Raw genomic sequence first — 15,316 nt, 5'->3', positions numbered from 1 at the left:
GTCTCAGTCCATGCTTTACCAACTCCTACATTCTGGGATGGAGGTGAGGCAGAATGTGGCAGGATGGTATGGCAGAGGAAATCTCCTCAGCCCATGACACCCGGGGAGCAGAGTAAGCAAGAGAGAGAGGGGCTATGGACAGGTATTGTCCAGGCCACCCCTGTCCTAGTGACTTACTTCCTCCAGTCACATCCCTCCTGCCTACATTTACCACTCAGTAGTAAATCCAACAGCTGGATTAATTCACTAACAAGGTCACAACTCTTGTAATCTAGTAATTCCACCTCTGATCTTTCCTGTATTGCCTAACACTTGAGCTCTTTGGGGGACATTTTTAGATCCAGACCATGACAGCTCACTAATGTGAACTCCCAGATTTCTTCCTGTGTGGGGTTCAAGCAGTGCAATAAACTAATTCACACTGCCATGTCTGAAATTTGGTCTTCTGTCAAGGGTATATGCAATTTTTAAAAAGCCTTTACAAGTGTTAATTATGAGTAACTCTCTGACAGAAATCCTCCCTGGTAGCTGGGAACCTTGTGTACTTTCTAGTTACCTATTTACTCTAGAGAGTAGGAAACAGGCCTTGGAGTTCCACGAGGATCCCGTGAAAAGGTGCAGGTGAAGTGAGCATCCCAGCATCTAACCTGGGTAGCTGCTGGAAAAATGTAGGTCAGTGTTATCCTCTTGAGCTTCTCTGTCTCTCTGGATTAGACATGTGGTCACATTGCAGGAATCTTCTTTCTCCAAACTACTCTGTCATGTGTTTATCAGCACTGTACTCATCCACAGTCTCTTTCCAAGAGCCACGCACCCCAATGGTAGACTGTCAGATGGAAAATCCTCCATCTAGGTGTGATTTATCTACCTTTATTACACATGGCTCCTTACCTTGCCAGCTGTGTCCCTGGCATGGTCCCAAACAGTACCAGAAAGAACTGGGCATGGACACTGTTATGGATTCCTCATTATAAAATGAGGACAGTCTGTGGATTCTAGGTCCCTTCCATGTCTCACTACAATTCTGTTTCTAAATCACTGCCATGGCATCTGGGTCTGCCAACAGTACAGCTCTGCCTCACTATCCCACTTGGCCTTCTTGTACCATGAGCCTTATGCATTCAAAATTTTCTGGTCAGCCCGACTTCCTTCAAAGTAATTTATGACTCATAAATATTTAAGACAGTTCTTTTATTTCATCTGTGTGTCTCATAAAATTCATAGGGTTCTCTTGCTCTTGAACAATTGCTCTGGGGTAATTTGACTTTTTTTTTTTTTTTAACCAGGAGAATCAATGGAAGTTTAAGTTTGCTGTTGCCAATAAACATAAATTGTTGTGTTTGCTTTTTTCTCCCTTTAAGGAGATATCACATGCTAGTTGATTGTTGAATATTCATTAAGCAGTATTAGCAAATATTATATCTTCGTTAACTGGAAAAGGGCTTTATTCATGAGCTAATTAAGTGCACACTTCAAACATCACTAATTGCCACCAGAGCAGTCCTGGTGAAATTAAATAAAAGTAGAAGGATGTGTGATACACCACACATCAGGAAAAGCATCAGGGATGCTTCATGCTTCCTTTAGTAATTTTCAATTATTTCAAGTGAGCGGGGGGAAGGGGAACTGAAGTCTCTTACCTACATATAAAGATAAAAGACATAAGAAAGTCTGGACTTCCAAGTTTTTTTTTTTTTTTTTTTTTTTTTTTTAAGTTGATTACTTTTAGAAATTATTGAAGGGCTGGAATTAGGGGAATGGTCAGGTCTTCATGGCAACAGTGTAACCCTTTCAGGATGTCAGTACTTTTAAATACCTCTTGCAGAAAATTTCCATGATATAGGATCATGTATCCACCAAAATGAGCAGAGGCTTTGTATTTAAAAAGATCTGGGTTTGAATTCTTGCCATTTGTCTACTTTATAACTTTGGTCAAGCAATTAACCTCTTTCAGCTATAGTTTCCTCCTCCATGAAAAGAAATGAACAATAATATGGCCTAAGAAGATTATTGTTAAGATTAAATCATGGAAATTGCTGAGCAAAATAACAGGCAGTCATGGCATCATTGATAAATTATATCTATTATATTATTATTATTTTGTTATGTTTCTGGTTTTGGGGGGTAACTATGACATTATTCACTATTGGAATCTCTGTGTACAACAGGTGGCAAAAGAACCCCAGTATGTCTTTCTAGATGTTAGTCAAATTTGTTAGGAGTAGTATAGCAAAGAGACTACCTACTATTCCAGAGAAGAAACATCATAAATAAAGTATCTCAACAATAGTAGTGCTTGCCCCTAAAGCCTTAGTGCTAGAGTTACATGAACTTAGAAGGTGTTTTAGTCAGTTTTTTCACTACTGTGACCAAAAGACCTCACAAGAACAATTTTAAAGGAGGAAAAATTTATTTGGGGTCTCACAGTTTCAGTCCATGGACAACTGCTCCATTCCTAGGGGCTTGAGGTTGAACATCATGGCAGAACAGTGTGGTATAGGGGAACCAGCTCAAGACATCACACCAGGAAGCAGAAGAAAAGAGACTACTCACCACATACAAATATATGCCCCAAGGCACGCCCCCAGTGACCCACCTCCTCTAGACACACCCTACCTGGCCACAGTTACCATCTGATTTATTTCTATCAGGGGATTAAATCACTAATTGGGTTAAGGTTCTTATAACCCAATCCTTTCACCTCTAAACCTTCTTGCATTGTCTCTTACACATGAGCTTTTGGGGGACCAATAATCTAAATCATAACAGAGAACAAAAAGGATAAATTGAACAGATATTAAATTTGTTTATATGAATTTGGCCTAGTGTTCAGGACTTGTAAGTACCATAAAATTAACACTCACTAGATTAAACAAAAAGAGAATTTCTAGGTTTATAAAACTATAACCCTAGGGGTAGGTCCAAGTTGACATACTGCTAGATGTAGGGCTCTCTCTCTTCAACGTTGCTTGACTGTTTCTACTACCTTGTTCTGCTGACTGCTACAGCCTCCAGCTTGCACTGAAGATGAATAGTGCACTCTCAGCTCCCCATCTTGGCCAGCTCCCACCTCACAGAGAACCTATCACCCCTATGCTCCAGCAGAGCAGTCCCTAGGAGGGCTCTGCCTGGCCCAGCATGACTCACATACCTGCACTTGAATCACCCAACCCTAGTGGGGAGGGCTTTTTCATATATGGACTGGGGATTGAGAAAAGATGCCTAGATATTGACTGAGAGATTGTGTAAGATTGGGGGACTTTGATCTAGTTTACACAAAATTGTGAAAAAGAAAGGAAAAAAGAAGTGTCTACAATCAAGAGGACCAACTAGGGAAACAGGTATGGATGGGTTAAAGAACTGGAAGCAAGTAAATCAAGACCTTTAGGGTAGCAATAGCCAAGTCTTAGTTGAAAATTGCTGAGGCTAAGATGAGGGAATAAAATGAGAAAGGAAATAAGAAAAGAGTAAAATGACTTGAAAAATGGAATAAATGTGTTGTTGTCAAAAAGAGCCTAAAAGAGCAAGATAATACACCAGAGAGTGAAAATTTAGGATTTCCTGCTTTATGCAAATCATTGGCTGGCTTCCTGTGAAGCTCTGTCAGTAGGGGGCGCTAGAGGAAGACTGTGAGATAGGAAGGAATAAAAGGGCTTCTAGTTTGCTCTTGGCTACTGTCAGCATCAACCCAGCTTTTATTTACTCCAAAAGCAAGGGGCTTCAGTTTCCTTCTCCCCGTCCCCACTTCAGACGTACCAGCACCAGTAGAGCAGCATGCATTCCTCAGATGCCTGGGTCTCTCCTCCACAGGATGCTTCTCTTATGCTTCTGGGCTCTAATAACTGCATTTTCTATTATTTTTCTTCCCAGACTGAAGGGAGCTGCATCCTGCAGTCACTGTCATTTTCTCTTCAGTGTCACCTTTTTGTATTTTCATTCCTCCAATATCTTTTTAACTAGTTTCTTGTATTAAATTTCCCCTGTTACAATAGCAGTAAGGTATCTATCTTTCTGACTGGTTCTGACTGAGATATGGGAGGTTTAACTGGTCCTGTCCATACACACCACCTCTTAAAGAGAAGCCCCATTTGGGCCCTGCCCAGGCCAAATGTCCATGAGTGAAAAAGATCGTCCAAAAATAAGAAAAGATGCCAAACTTGAAGAAGCATTTTTTTTTTTTCCAGAAGCTTACACAGTCTGCCTATTACCAATTTCCACTTTGCAATATCTTTTCCAAGGTTAGCGGAATTATAAAAACATCAATTTGGTCATTATTGACTTTTCAACTGGGATACCAAGAAAGTCTTTCAGCAGCCCTGATAAATTAGATCTGGCCACCTAGTTCCCAGACTGGAAGGCTCCTACATCATTGACAGGGAAGACAGGAGAAAGCAGTTTTCCCAGCTGCTGGTGTAAATGATGTGCATTGTGCGCACAGCTATTAGCAGGTGGAGAATTTGAAGTGTGGGTAGATTGCAGAGCTGCCTCTTTTAAAAATGCATAAGCACTTTGTGAGTTTGCTAAGTCATGTTTCACTCAGCTGGGTTTGAATTTTTCATAGGGGAGAAATATTCTGCTGTCTTTCTTCTTTTACGTCTTCTCAGTAAAGACTGCCATGATTAGTTTATATGAATAGAATTCTTATTGTGTGACACAAACTATAAAACATCATGTACATTAACTATTTCATTTAATTTTCCTAAAAGATCTGTGAAGAGAGACTATTCACCTCATTTTTCAGATAAGGAAACTGAGTCTCAGGTCCTTTATCCAGCAGCCCACATCTGATAAATCGTGAGACTTGACTATGGAGCTTGAGATCTGCTCTACCATGTTGTCAACTTAAAATAATTCAATGTTCAGCTCATTCATTCATTCATCAAACATTTAGCTAACCTTCATTATGCGTCAGACACCAAAAATGATACGATATCCAACAAATTCAGCAATGGCTTATTGAGAAATAAGGTGGAGCCATTAGGCTTTTTGACCAGCAGCTAGTTAATAATTCCACCAAAAGGCAATAGGTGTTCTGATTTTTAAAATGTCAATAAATCAGACTTTCCTTGGAATGAAATAGTTCTCTCCCCACATATGGCTAATCAATTGCAACCTATTTCCACCCCAAATGGAGAGAATTATTTCAGCCAGTACTGAAACCTCAGCATATTAGAAGTGAAAGTACGTTGCACTCTGAAGCACAAAGGTATTTATCCAATCAGTTTACTGTAATTTGGGGGTGGGGTACTAGAATACTTCAGTTACAGAACTGACCGTTCATGGGTCTCTTTCATGGAACCTGTGGGTATAGCAAGGGTGTGAGACTGAATGAGCAAAGGGGTTTGGTGCTTGCACCACATTCAGGTTTGATTTAAAACCACTTTGCTTATGGTTAAGTTCTTGGGAAGAGGGTATTAAAGCAGACAATGCTTCCAAAAGAGAGATGGAGTGGTTTCTTATACTTGATTATTTTTCAGATTTCACAATGACGCTTCACATAGTACTTTGCTGAACTGTTTTAATCCTATCTTCTTCCTTGATTTTGAAATAATATATAGACTTCAAAATCCACCATATAAATGATCTTGCCAAAATGGTAAAACATTCAAATATTCTTATAAAATATTAAAATGTGGTAGCATGACAGGCTATACTCAAATTAAGTTGTTCAGTTTCCCTTTAATAGTGATAGTGCCTTGAATAAGTGAAAAAATTTGCCTGAAACTGGAGGATCCAGCTGACATTTAAATACATGAGAGTCCAAGCAACTCAGGGAACAGACCTGCAGCAGAATCAGGTTCCTGGTTTGCTGTACAGTGGAATGCTACTCGAGCTTTCTGTGGGAATACACAGGGATCCCTCACACCATGGCATTTACACTATTAGGATGACCTTTAGAGAGGACTCAGGTTTCCTCTGGAGTCCACTGAATGGAGTGACTTCTGCTTGGAAGGGAACTCTTGGGCAGAAAGACTCAGGATTTGCATTTCTAATGGTCCAGCAGAGTTTGTGGCCAAAATATTTATCATCTGATTAAAGGTAATGGGCAAATGTGTCTTGGCATATATATATATACATATGAAAAAAAATACATACATACATATATACACATAAATACATAAATACATATATACATATATACATAGAAAAAAATGGGATTGATTTTCTTTTATTTATTTATTTTTTATGGTTTCAGTACAATGAACTGCATGAAATGTCCAGTGGTCAGTAAATAGCACTGAGTTCCTGAATCTGGGAAGACTGGCTATTCAGAGGGTGAAAGGCTGAGACCAATTCTTTTGTGCCATGATTGTGGGGTTTTTCTGGTTCACTGAGTCACCAACTATATATCTGAAAAATTACCCTGTCTCAAAATTGCTATATGCAGTTCTATGCCTTAAGACTTAAGGGAATAGGGAGAGAAGGACTCACACTGCCTTAAGGAAGAAAAAGGAATTTAGTGGATAATGTAACTGAAAAGCCCATGGACAGGACTAGCTTCAGGTATGGCTAGATCCAGGTACTTAGAAGTTATTATTAGGATATAGTCTTTTATTGAATTTCTATATTCTTCCTTGGGCTATTTTCTGGAATTTTAACAATGAATCCTTCATTCTGTCCACATTAGGGAACTGAGATACATAAAGTAAAATGAATAAGAAGGTGCCATGTGCAATAACAGAAGCACTTACAAAAATATATCCATCACTCAGAAGGGAAAAAAGGCAAATATTTCTAAGGAGAGGTAGACAAAGACTTCAAAGGAAAAGTCAAGTTCAAACATTGTTTTGAAGGATAAACAAGAGTTTTACAGACAGGAAGTTAAAGAGGAATTATAGTTAATTGCCTTGATTATGACATTTGGGAGATCTGTATTCAAATCCCAGCTCTGTCAGTTAGAAATTGGGCAAGCTGTGGCAAGTTTCTTAAACTTCCAGGATCTTAGTTTTTATGTGTGAAAATTGGAAGTGGAACTATGGAGTCTCCAGAATTATCAGCAGAGCCAGTGAGGTATAGACAGGGTTGGAAGGAAAGTAAGCCCTTCCTTACTGGTTGCTGTCACCCCAGAGTCATCACCTCCCCCTGCTGTACCTGAAGGTCGAGCTTTGGGTGAGGGTCACCATCAGGTAGGGAAAACAGACCAACATTTGCTGCATACTTCCTGTGTGTCAGAGTGCCTCTCACTTGGCCTACCTCAATCCTCCCTCTTTCTGTAGCAGGAAAGTTATTACTATCCCACTGATGAGAGAACTGGAGCTTTAAGACTTAAGGAGGGTCTGCCAAGGTGATCTTGCCGCTAGAATGTGTGCTAGATGTTTCTCCCTAGGGCTGCCCAATTTGTGTCCAAAGGCCTGCGTGCTATGCATATCATACGTTCCACAGTGCACTGTCACCACCTCCTCCCTGGGTGGATGTGGCTCCTGGGTGTTGCCGCCACCGCCCACCCTGGGTGCCACCCACTTCTGAAAGCATTGCTGTGACAGGACTGTGTTTAAGTGCTGTGCTGCTGCTGCACACTGAGCTGCCTGGCACTCATCCCAGGGTCCTCTGCTTCCCTTGCAGGTGAACCTTCCAGGTGGTCGTCCTCGCATTGTGATTGCTGCTGCAAGAACGGCAAGGGGGACAAAGAAGGGGAGAGCGGCACGTCCTGCAACGACCTCTCCACCTCCAGCTGTGACAGCCAGTCTGAGGCCAGCTCTCCCCAGGAGACGGTCATCTGTGGGCCCGTGACACGCCAGACCAACATCCAGACTCTGGACCGCCCCATCAAGAAGGGCCCCGTCCAGCTGATCCAACAGTCAGAGATGCGGCGGAAAAGCGATCTGCTCCGGACTCTGACTTCGGGCTCTAGGGAGTCGAACATGAGCAGCAAAAAAAAAGCTGTTAAGGAAAAGCTCTCCATAGAGGAGGAGCTAGAGAAATGCATCCAGGATTTTCTAAAGATCAAAATCCCCGACCGGTTCCCTGAGAGAAAGCACCCTTGGCAGTCTGAACTTTTACGGAAGTACCATCTATAGGGGAGGGTAGCGGGGAGGGAGAAGAAAAGAAAAAAAAAAAAAAAAAAAATCTGTCACCATTTTAAAATAAACCTCCTAAAAATCATATTCTAAAGGAAAAGAAAAAGTAATGATACACATTTGTTAGAACATAATAGTCCATTAATAAACTACTGCCTACTTTACCTAGTTCACCTTAACATGTAAATCCACAGGGTAGATTCCTTTCCAGATGTGGAAACACATGAAAACTCTTGTTGTTGTTGTTGTTGTTGTCTGTCTGTTAACTTGGTCCCATGTGCTGAGTATCTTATACATGGTAAGAATCAGCGTGCTGAGTATCTTATACGTGGTGAGAACCAGCGTGCTGAGTATCCTATACATGATGAGAACCAGCTACATGAGAGGGGCTGACAGGCTTTGGGATCATCTATCCCAAACCGGGTTTTTTTTTTTCTCTCATTTTCTACCTCCCTCCTTTGATCAAGGACACTGGTAGAAAGAGATCTGGCCCAATGGCATATGTTTGGATTTTTAAAATTTTCCTTTTCCTTTGTTTAAGGGGTTAGGGGGGATTGGCAGATTTATATGACTTTTCACTTAAATCTATATGTGCCAGTTTATATTGACTCCGTATGCATGAGTATTTGTGCCACACAAGCACAACTAAGTCTGTATATATACACAATGCACCTGATCCAGGGCCTGGGCATCCTAAGGGCTGTGCCCTGCTGCAGGCAGCCCCTCCTAGAGCACTTCAGATGGATGCACCTCTGCCTCTTTCTTAAAACCCTCCTGGGCAGACTTCCCAGCAACTCTTGGCAACACTTTCTAACATCGAATAACCTTCATCATCAACAAACTGTCTTCCTTATTTTGAAATTAATACCCCCAGGCTCCACTTTACTGCTTTGTTCTTTCTCTGTATTTGGGGAAGGTGAGAAGAGCTAGGCAAACATTATTTTATATTAGAATAAACAAACACTTGTATCCACAAAGATAACTGCTAAATGACCCCACACTCAACCTTTACTACCCTGAGTTGGATCATCACCCTCCTCTCAGTACCAACACTTTAATGGTGTGGTTTTTCCACATAGTCCACACAAAGTTCTCTGTACTCCTATATACAGCTGTACAGCTGTGGAGCTAAGAAAAAACATACAGCACATACCGCATTTGAATAAGGGCCCAGCCTTTTTTTTTTTTTTTTTTTTCTTTGATTTAGAATTGCATTCCACACATTCTCCTAGTAATTTCTCATGTGAATTTTAAAGGACAGTGCTACATTGTTACTTGCTTGTGGCTACTTTTGGTTGCCTTTGTGTTTCTGGGATTGGCTGTGTCTGTACTCAGATTTAGTTATCATTTGTATTAATAATAACCCAGCCAGGCAATTGGGGTTCTCGAGCTAAGATGTTGGCTCTCTAAGCTATCTTTTCAAATCACATCCCTTACCTGTACAGACACAGTCAAAGAGGAAATTAATAGCCACCCATCCATGTGACTCTGTATTCTATTAATGTACCAATAGCTCTTTTGTAGACTTGTGCTCAATGAAGGTTACAAGACCAGTTTTAATTTTCAGCATTTCTCATGCATTTCAGTAGTAACTGAAGAATAATTCATTGATTATTAATTGCGTGCCAAGCACTTCTAATTTTTTCAGTGTGTGTGTGTGTGTGTGTGTGTGTGTGTGTGTAATCATAGGTAATAAAGGCAACTATCTCTAGGAGGCAAAACAATGACCAATATCTTCTCTTGGAAATCTTTCGCTGATGTGCATTTATTATGTAAGAGGTTCTGTATTGATTTCTGTTAGTGTCCATTAGTATCTGGATATCTTTCTGAATTTTTGTAATTCTTGCCTTCACACCTGGGCAATAGACTCAGCCAATGTTTTCTTGTCCTGATGGTTCAAATAGAGTTTAAAGTATTACTTAAGTAAGAAAGAAAGTTTATTTTGGAAGTTGAGATGTCAAGAGAACTATAATTTATGAACTTAAATGGTGTTCTTTTGTGTGTTAATATATTAGCATATATTTGATTTTAACTACAACATAGCTTTGTAAAACCTACCAAGATGTCTTCATTCTTTTCAATGTTTCTTGATGCTACATCAAAGTTCCATCATTCTAATAATAGAAGATACTGCAAAGAATCACAGAAATCAATGCGTCAGGAAGTTAAATTTCATGTCCATGTCAGTCAAATGATCATTGGAGTCTCCCTGGAAAGGCTGTCAAAAAATTTGGAGGCCTAAGTAAATTGACCAAAATCCTAACTTCCTTAAATTTCAGGCCTGGCTGTAAAGACATCAAGATAGAGAGATGCCCTCGTAACAACTGAAGAACTGGGCTGGCAGTCAACCCACTTCTTCAATGATGTACTTCAAACAGGAAATTAAACACTGCCAAAAAAAAAAAAAAAAAAAAATAGAAATTTAGAAAAAAATAATTCATGGCACATTCCTCTAGTCCCTGACCTGTTAGGATTTCTTTTTTTTCTGAGCAGGTTTTTTAAAAAAAATTTTTATTTAAATACCTCCAATGTGTAAAACTACTAGCAGAAAATCTGTTAAAAACAATGACACAACATTTTTATTCTGGGTTGATTCTAAACTGGCACCCATCCCATGGTTTAAAAAAAAGAAAAGCCTAACTATTTAAGACGACAACATGACATTGATTTGTGCGGGACTTTGTATAGAGAAGAATGTGGACAGGGTCAGTAAAAGGCTCTGAGGAGATAGGAGTCTTCAGTCCTACTTTGAGTGCAGTTAGCATACATAGTCCAGGTGGCCTGCAATGCCAGAAATACGTTTTGGGTAAGTGAATTACAAGATGACATGCTCTAGGAGTCCTGGTAGTCGGGTCTTTTTTACTGAAGTTAAAAAAAAATTTAGAACTTTTAACTTGATTTTGGATAGGACAACATATGGGGTTCACCGTTGAAGATTGGTTATAAGGGCCATAAAGTATTGATGTGAAGAAACTAATAGTAACCCATGGGTCGAATGGATGGGAGATCATAGGTGTAGATTCCCAGCTTAGGTTGCCTCCTGGGGAATCTTGCACTGCTAAATTCAGTGAGATTGGAGAGGGCATTCCCTAAAGGCATATGGGTGTCCCAAAGTCAGAAAAAAATGTTCTCTACCCTCTGTCTATCTAAAAGGCAAGATCTACATTCAGCAGGAAAAGAGGAAGACCAGAAATAAAAATGCTGACTCATTATAGCAGTGTGCTCCTCTTCCTCTTCTTCAGAAAAAAATTGAACTGAGATGTGGTCATGAAAACAAACAAGCGAGGTGGCTCCACCGTATGCAGTGATGTCTTCCTTCATGGAAATGCATGCATGGGGATTTAAAATAAAAGCAGAAAGAAGCACAATCGCAAGCCTTCCCTCTGCTTTTTATCCCTCCGTAGTAAAGCCTCTTCCAGTGGATTCATTTTAGGGGCACACATTGATTAAAGGAGTCTGCTGCAGAATTTTTCACTTTTCCATTGGGCTTGTTTGATTCAGAGGCAGGAGTATCCGTCGTGGAGCTGTGTAGCTGATTCTGGATTTTCTTATTTACCACTGCTTGTGCTTCTGGATTACTTTTGCTTCCCCAGGCTTTATAGGCCTCTCTGAATATCCTTTGTATGTGTCAAATAAAACATACTCTATTGGGAAAAAGAAAAGACATATGTGGTGTTTCACAAAATAGTTTTACACCAGTTCCCACAATTGAGGTCAAACATTGATTCTCACCTGTCCTCCTTGGCTACCATTTTATTCTTCCAATTTCTTATCCACTATAGTGGATTAACCCAAAGCATTTGAGTGCTGGTGTTTTCTGCCACTGGATACAATGCTGTGGAATTTCACTAACTTTGGCTTTCTAGATGATCTGTGCTAGAATTAATAAGACATTTTCCATGAACTTTTAGGAAGAATTCTTTGTCACCTCCACTTGACATAGCAATTTTCTAAGGAAAAATGAAAGGAGTTATTTTTCCCCCTGGTGACGCTGTGGCAGATAAATGTTTTTGCCAATTTGCATGCTGGGTTATAGGTTTAGTATAGGCCATTTCTCCCCTTAATGTCTTGGTATTGCTGGTGTCTTACAATCTTGATGGCACACTGTTCCATTTTATTTTCTTTTACATTGTCAAAATAACATGCTAAAGAAAGAATCAGACTGAGCATTCTATATTTGAAGTTACAATGGAGTTAGATGTCATTTGTACAGGACTGTACAATGATTAATATCTGCAGAGAAATTAGACCAAATGGAACCTGCTGGAATGGGTTTGATTTATATTGCCTTCATCATTCTGGTTTTAGATGAAATGGTTATTGCTCTCCACCCCTGATGAAAGAAAAAGAGTCTTAAACTTTAATAATCATAGCCTTGTGATACATCCACAGAGCCTATTTGTTTGAAATGCCTGCTTTTCTTTTCTTGCTATATACAATGGAATGGAGATTGTTTCTCCAGTGACCTCCATAGCCAAAAATTTAGCAGCAATTCTCAATATTTAGTATGCACAAAAAATCATTTGTAGCACTTTTTCCAGATTTCCTTCACCCTAAATCCAAAGAGCATAGTCACAGAATCAGCATTTGAGCTTGCATTCTTAATGATTTTGGTGAGGTTGGTCTATGGACCTTAGTTTGAGAAACTCTACTGTTTAGTGAGAGGTCAACATTTCTCTCACTTCCTAATGGCACTTCCTCTCATTTTCTTCCCACTACAAAAAAATTCAAAGCATGTATTTTCATTATCTTAAGACAAAGGGCCTAAATCCCCCTTCAACTAGGGCACAGTAAATTTCCATGATTCCTTTGCCATTTCATCTGCCTCTCAACCATAATCCCTTCTGCAGAAGGTGTGTGTGTGTGCCTTTTCCCCAGAAACCAAAAGCTTGTGTCATTTTAGTTTTATCCCTGGGTAGAAGGGAACATGCCTCCGAATGAGATGTATCCTAATGACACCCAACAAGGAATAAGAATATTGGCCTTTCTCAAAGAGAACTATTCATTCCCTTGCTCGGTTCGAGTCAGAGAACTGAGGGTGATCTATAATTTAATGATGTGTATGGCCCCAAAGGTAGTTCTATTGATGGTATGTACAAATATCACCACAGTGAATATGGAAGTAGTGAATGAATTCAACTGCATCTCATCAATAAAGTCCTGAGCCATTGCACTGCTTACTTTGCCCAATTTAATTCAATCAGGACTACAAGGCTCTCAGATAATGACATTCCTGACCTCTAACACTAACTTGAAGCAAAAACCCATGTATGATAATAAATGCAAGAGAAAGAAATAAGGAGTGAACTTTAAAATGGTAATAGTGTATATGTAATGATATAAAGGGAAATGAAGTCCTGCAATTTTCAAGCCACTCTGACCAGTGGAGATGGCTATACAATGATTATTCAGCCAAAAAAGAAAAGAAAAGAAAAACTGGAAGGTTACAATTATAGACTTAGTTGGTCCTATTCACCTATTCATATAATAAAATAACTGGATAGATCTCAAATTCCCATTTTATAAGAAATAGATAATGAATGACTTAAAAGAGGGAAAGAATGACTAATCATGACCATTAGTGAATATTTCAGCAAGGATTACTGCCAAAGGAAATAGATAATTGATGAATAGTTAATGAAATTGATGAACTTGATCAGCTAATTAAGATGTGGTCAATATAAAACAAAATGGTTAAATTTGATTTGGTTTGTTTCCTCCTTTTCTCTACTTCACAGTGGGATGCTTTTCTAACCTGACTTTCTAACATTTAAAAAAAAAAGTTTCTCTTGTTTGTGAACAAATTGCATTGTTAATTGGGCAATGAATTTTATGTCCTAGACTGTCATTCCTTGCATTATTTAGGAAAACTACTTTAAAAAGGATAAACAGAACCATGTGCCCTTGCCCAGCAATTATCAAGGGATTTGTCCTGGAGGAGGGTCAGAGTACTTTTTCTGTTAATCAGCTTTATAAAGGCACCTATGAGCCTACTAGAGATTTAGTAAGTGTCTCCCGGTGATTTGCTCTATCTTAGATTTGATCTTTAGCTAATTTACCTGCATTTGCACAATAAAAATCAACATAACTTCAGATTCTCTCCTTGCATATGCTGGTTCCATCTAACGCAAATGGAAGAAAATTGATGTAGCATGAAGTAGTGGAGAGTTGTTTCAAAACTGCATCCCTGAGTGACTATATGTATGTGTGTACATGAGGGAGACCAGGTGCAATTTTTAGGTTAGTGTTGGGTCAGTGGTTAATGTCCAAGTAAGTGTTATCTGAGGGCATGGAAAAAGTCTTTGGTTACAAAGCTTAACAAGTTTTTAGTTGTGAAAAATAGTTTTTTTTTTTTTTTTTTTTTTTTTTACTGTGGTTATCAGTCCTTGAGAATGTTGAATAAGCTGTTCTCCTGATAGGAAATCAAAACATGACAGATTTCTGGGAAAAAATTAAACTCCTTTTAAGCCATATGGTCAAGAGTGGCATCTTACCAAAAAATGTATAAAGGAAAGGAAAAGAATGTGGTACTGCAGATTAAACAAAGACCCTTGCACATGCTAGGCAAATGCTTCCCAACCAATCTGTACCTCCAGCTCCTAAGAATGCATTTTTTGATAGCTAAATTTGATATCGAATTCCCATTGACCATCAGCAGTTTTTCTAAATTGCATCCTTTGGTAAATGGTTTCCTTCTTTAAGAGATACAGGCAGAAACACTTGCAGAAATTCTTTTATTTTACATGAGTTTGATGCATGTGAAACAGGTGGTTCCCAACCAGGGGTGATTTTGTGACCCAGGGGTCTTTTGGCAATGCCTGTGACATTTCTGGCTGTCATGATAAAGGGGTACTGCTGATATCTAACGAGTAGAGGCGAGAGATGCTGCTAAAAATCCTGCAGTGCACACCAATGCCCCTCAAAACAAAGAACTATCCAGCCCCAATGTCAATAATGCTTAGGTTGAGAAACTGAATTAAGTGTTGGTGTAAGTTTTCTGAGGCATTCTTTCTGTATCATGTCCAGAAGATAGGATGAAATAGAACAATAATAGTTGCCAACTCAAATGTATACAAGGTTTATTTGAATTTAGATGCAATTATCTATAGAGATGTGAAAGCTGATATTTTGGGAGAGAAATATGTCATTTTTTCCAGGGTCTTATAGTGATGAGGTAGACCTGTGGTTTAGGTGTCTGTTTTCTACTTCCGTCTTTCTCCCTCAGAAAAATTATACTTCATTGATGTTTGAGGTCAGTCTTTTTGAGGTGTTGGGGATTGAACCCAGGGCCTTGTGCT

General features: G+C 39.3%; 1 protein-coding gene across 1 annotated transcript in view; it reads left to right on the top strand.

Moving 5' to 3' along the window:
* Positions 1–9,119, top strand: part of KCTD16 (potassium channel tetramerization domain containing 16) — a 255,111-nt gene extending 245,992 nt beyond the window's left edge. Inside the window, exon 3 of the mRNA XM_079145476.1 lies at positions 7,564–9,119. Coding sequence (XP_079001602.1) covers positions 7,564–8,018 — 455 coding nt within the window. The 3' untranslated portion in view covers positions 8,019–9,119. The remainder of the gene's footprint in view (positions 1–7,563) is intronic.
* The last annotated feature ends 6,197 nt before the right edge of the window (positions 9,120–15,316 follow it).

Source organism: Sciurus vulgaris (assembly GCF_902686455.1).
Source record: "Sciurus vulgaris genome assembly, chromosome: 6".
In the NCBI taxonomy this organism is placed as follows: domain Eukaryota; kingdom Metazoa; phylum Chordata; class Mammalia; order Rodentia; family Sciuridae; genus Sciurus; species Sciurus vulgaris.
This window is presented reverse-complemented; position numbering and strand designations above follow the sequence as displayed.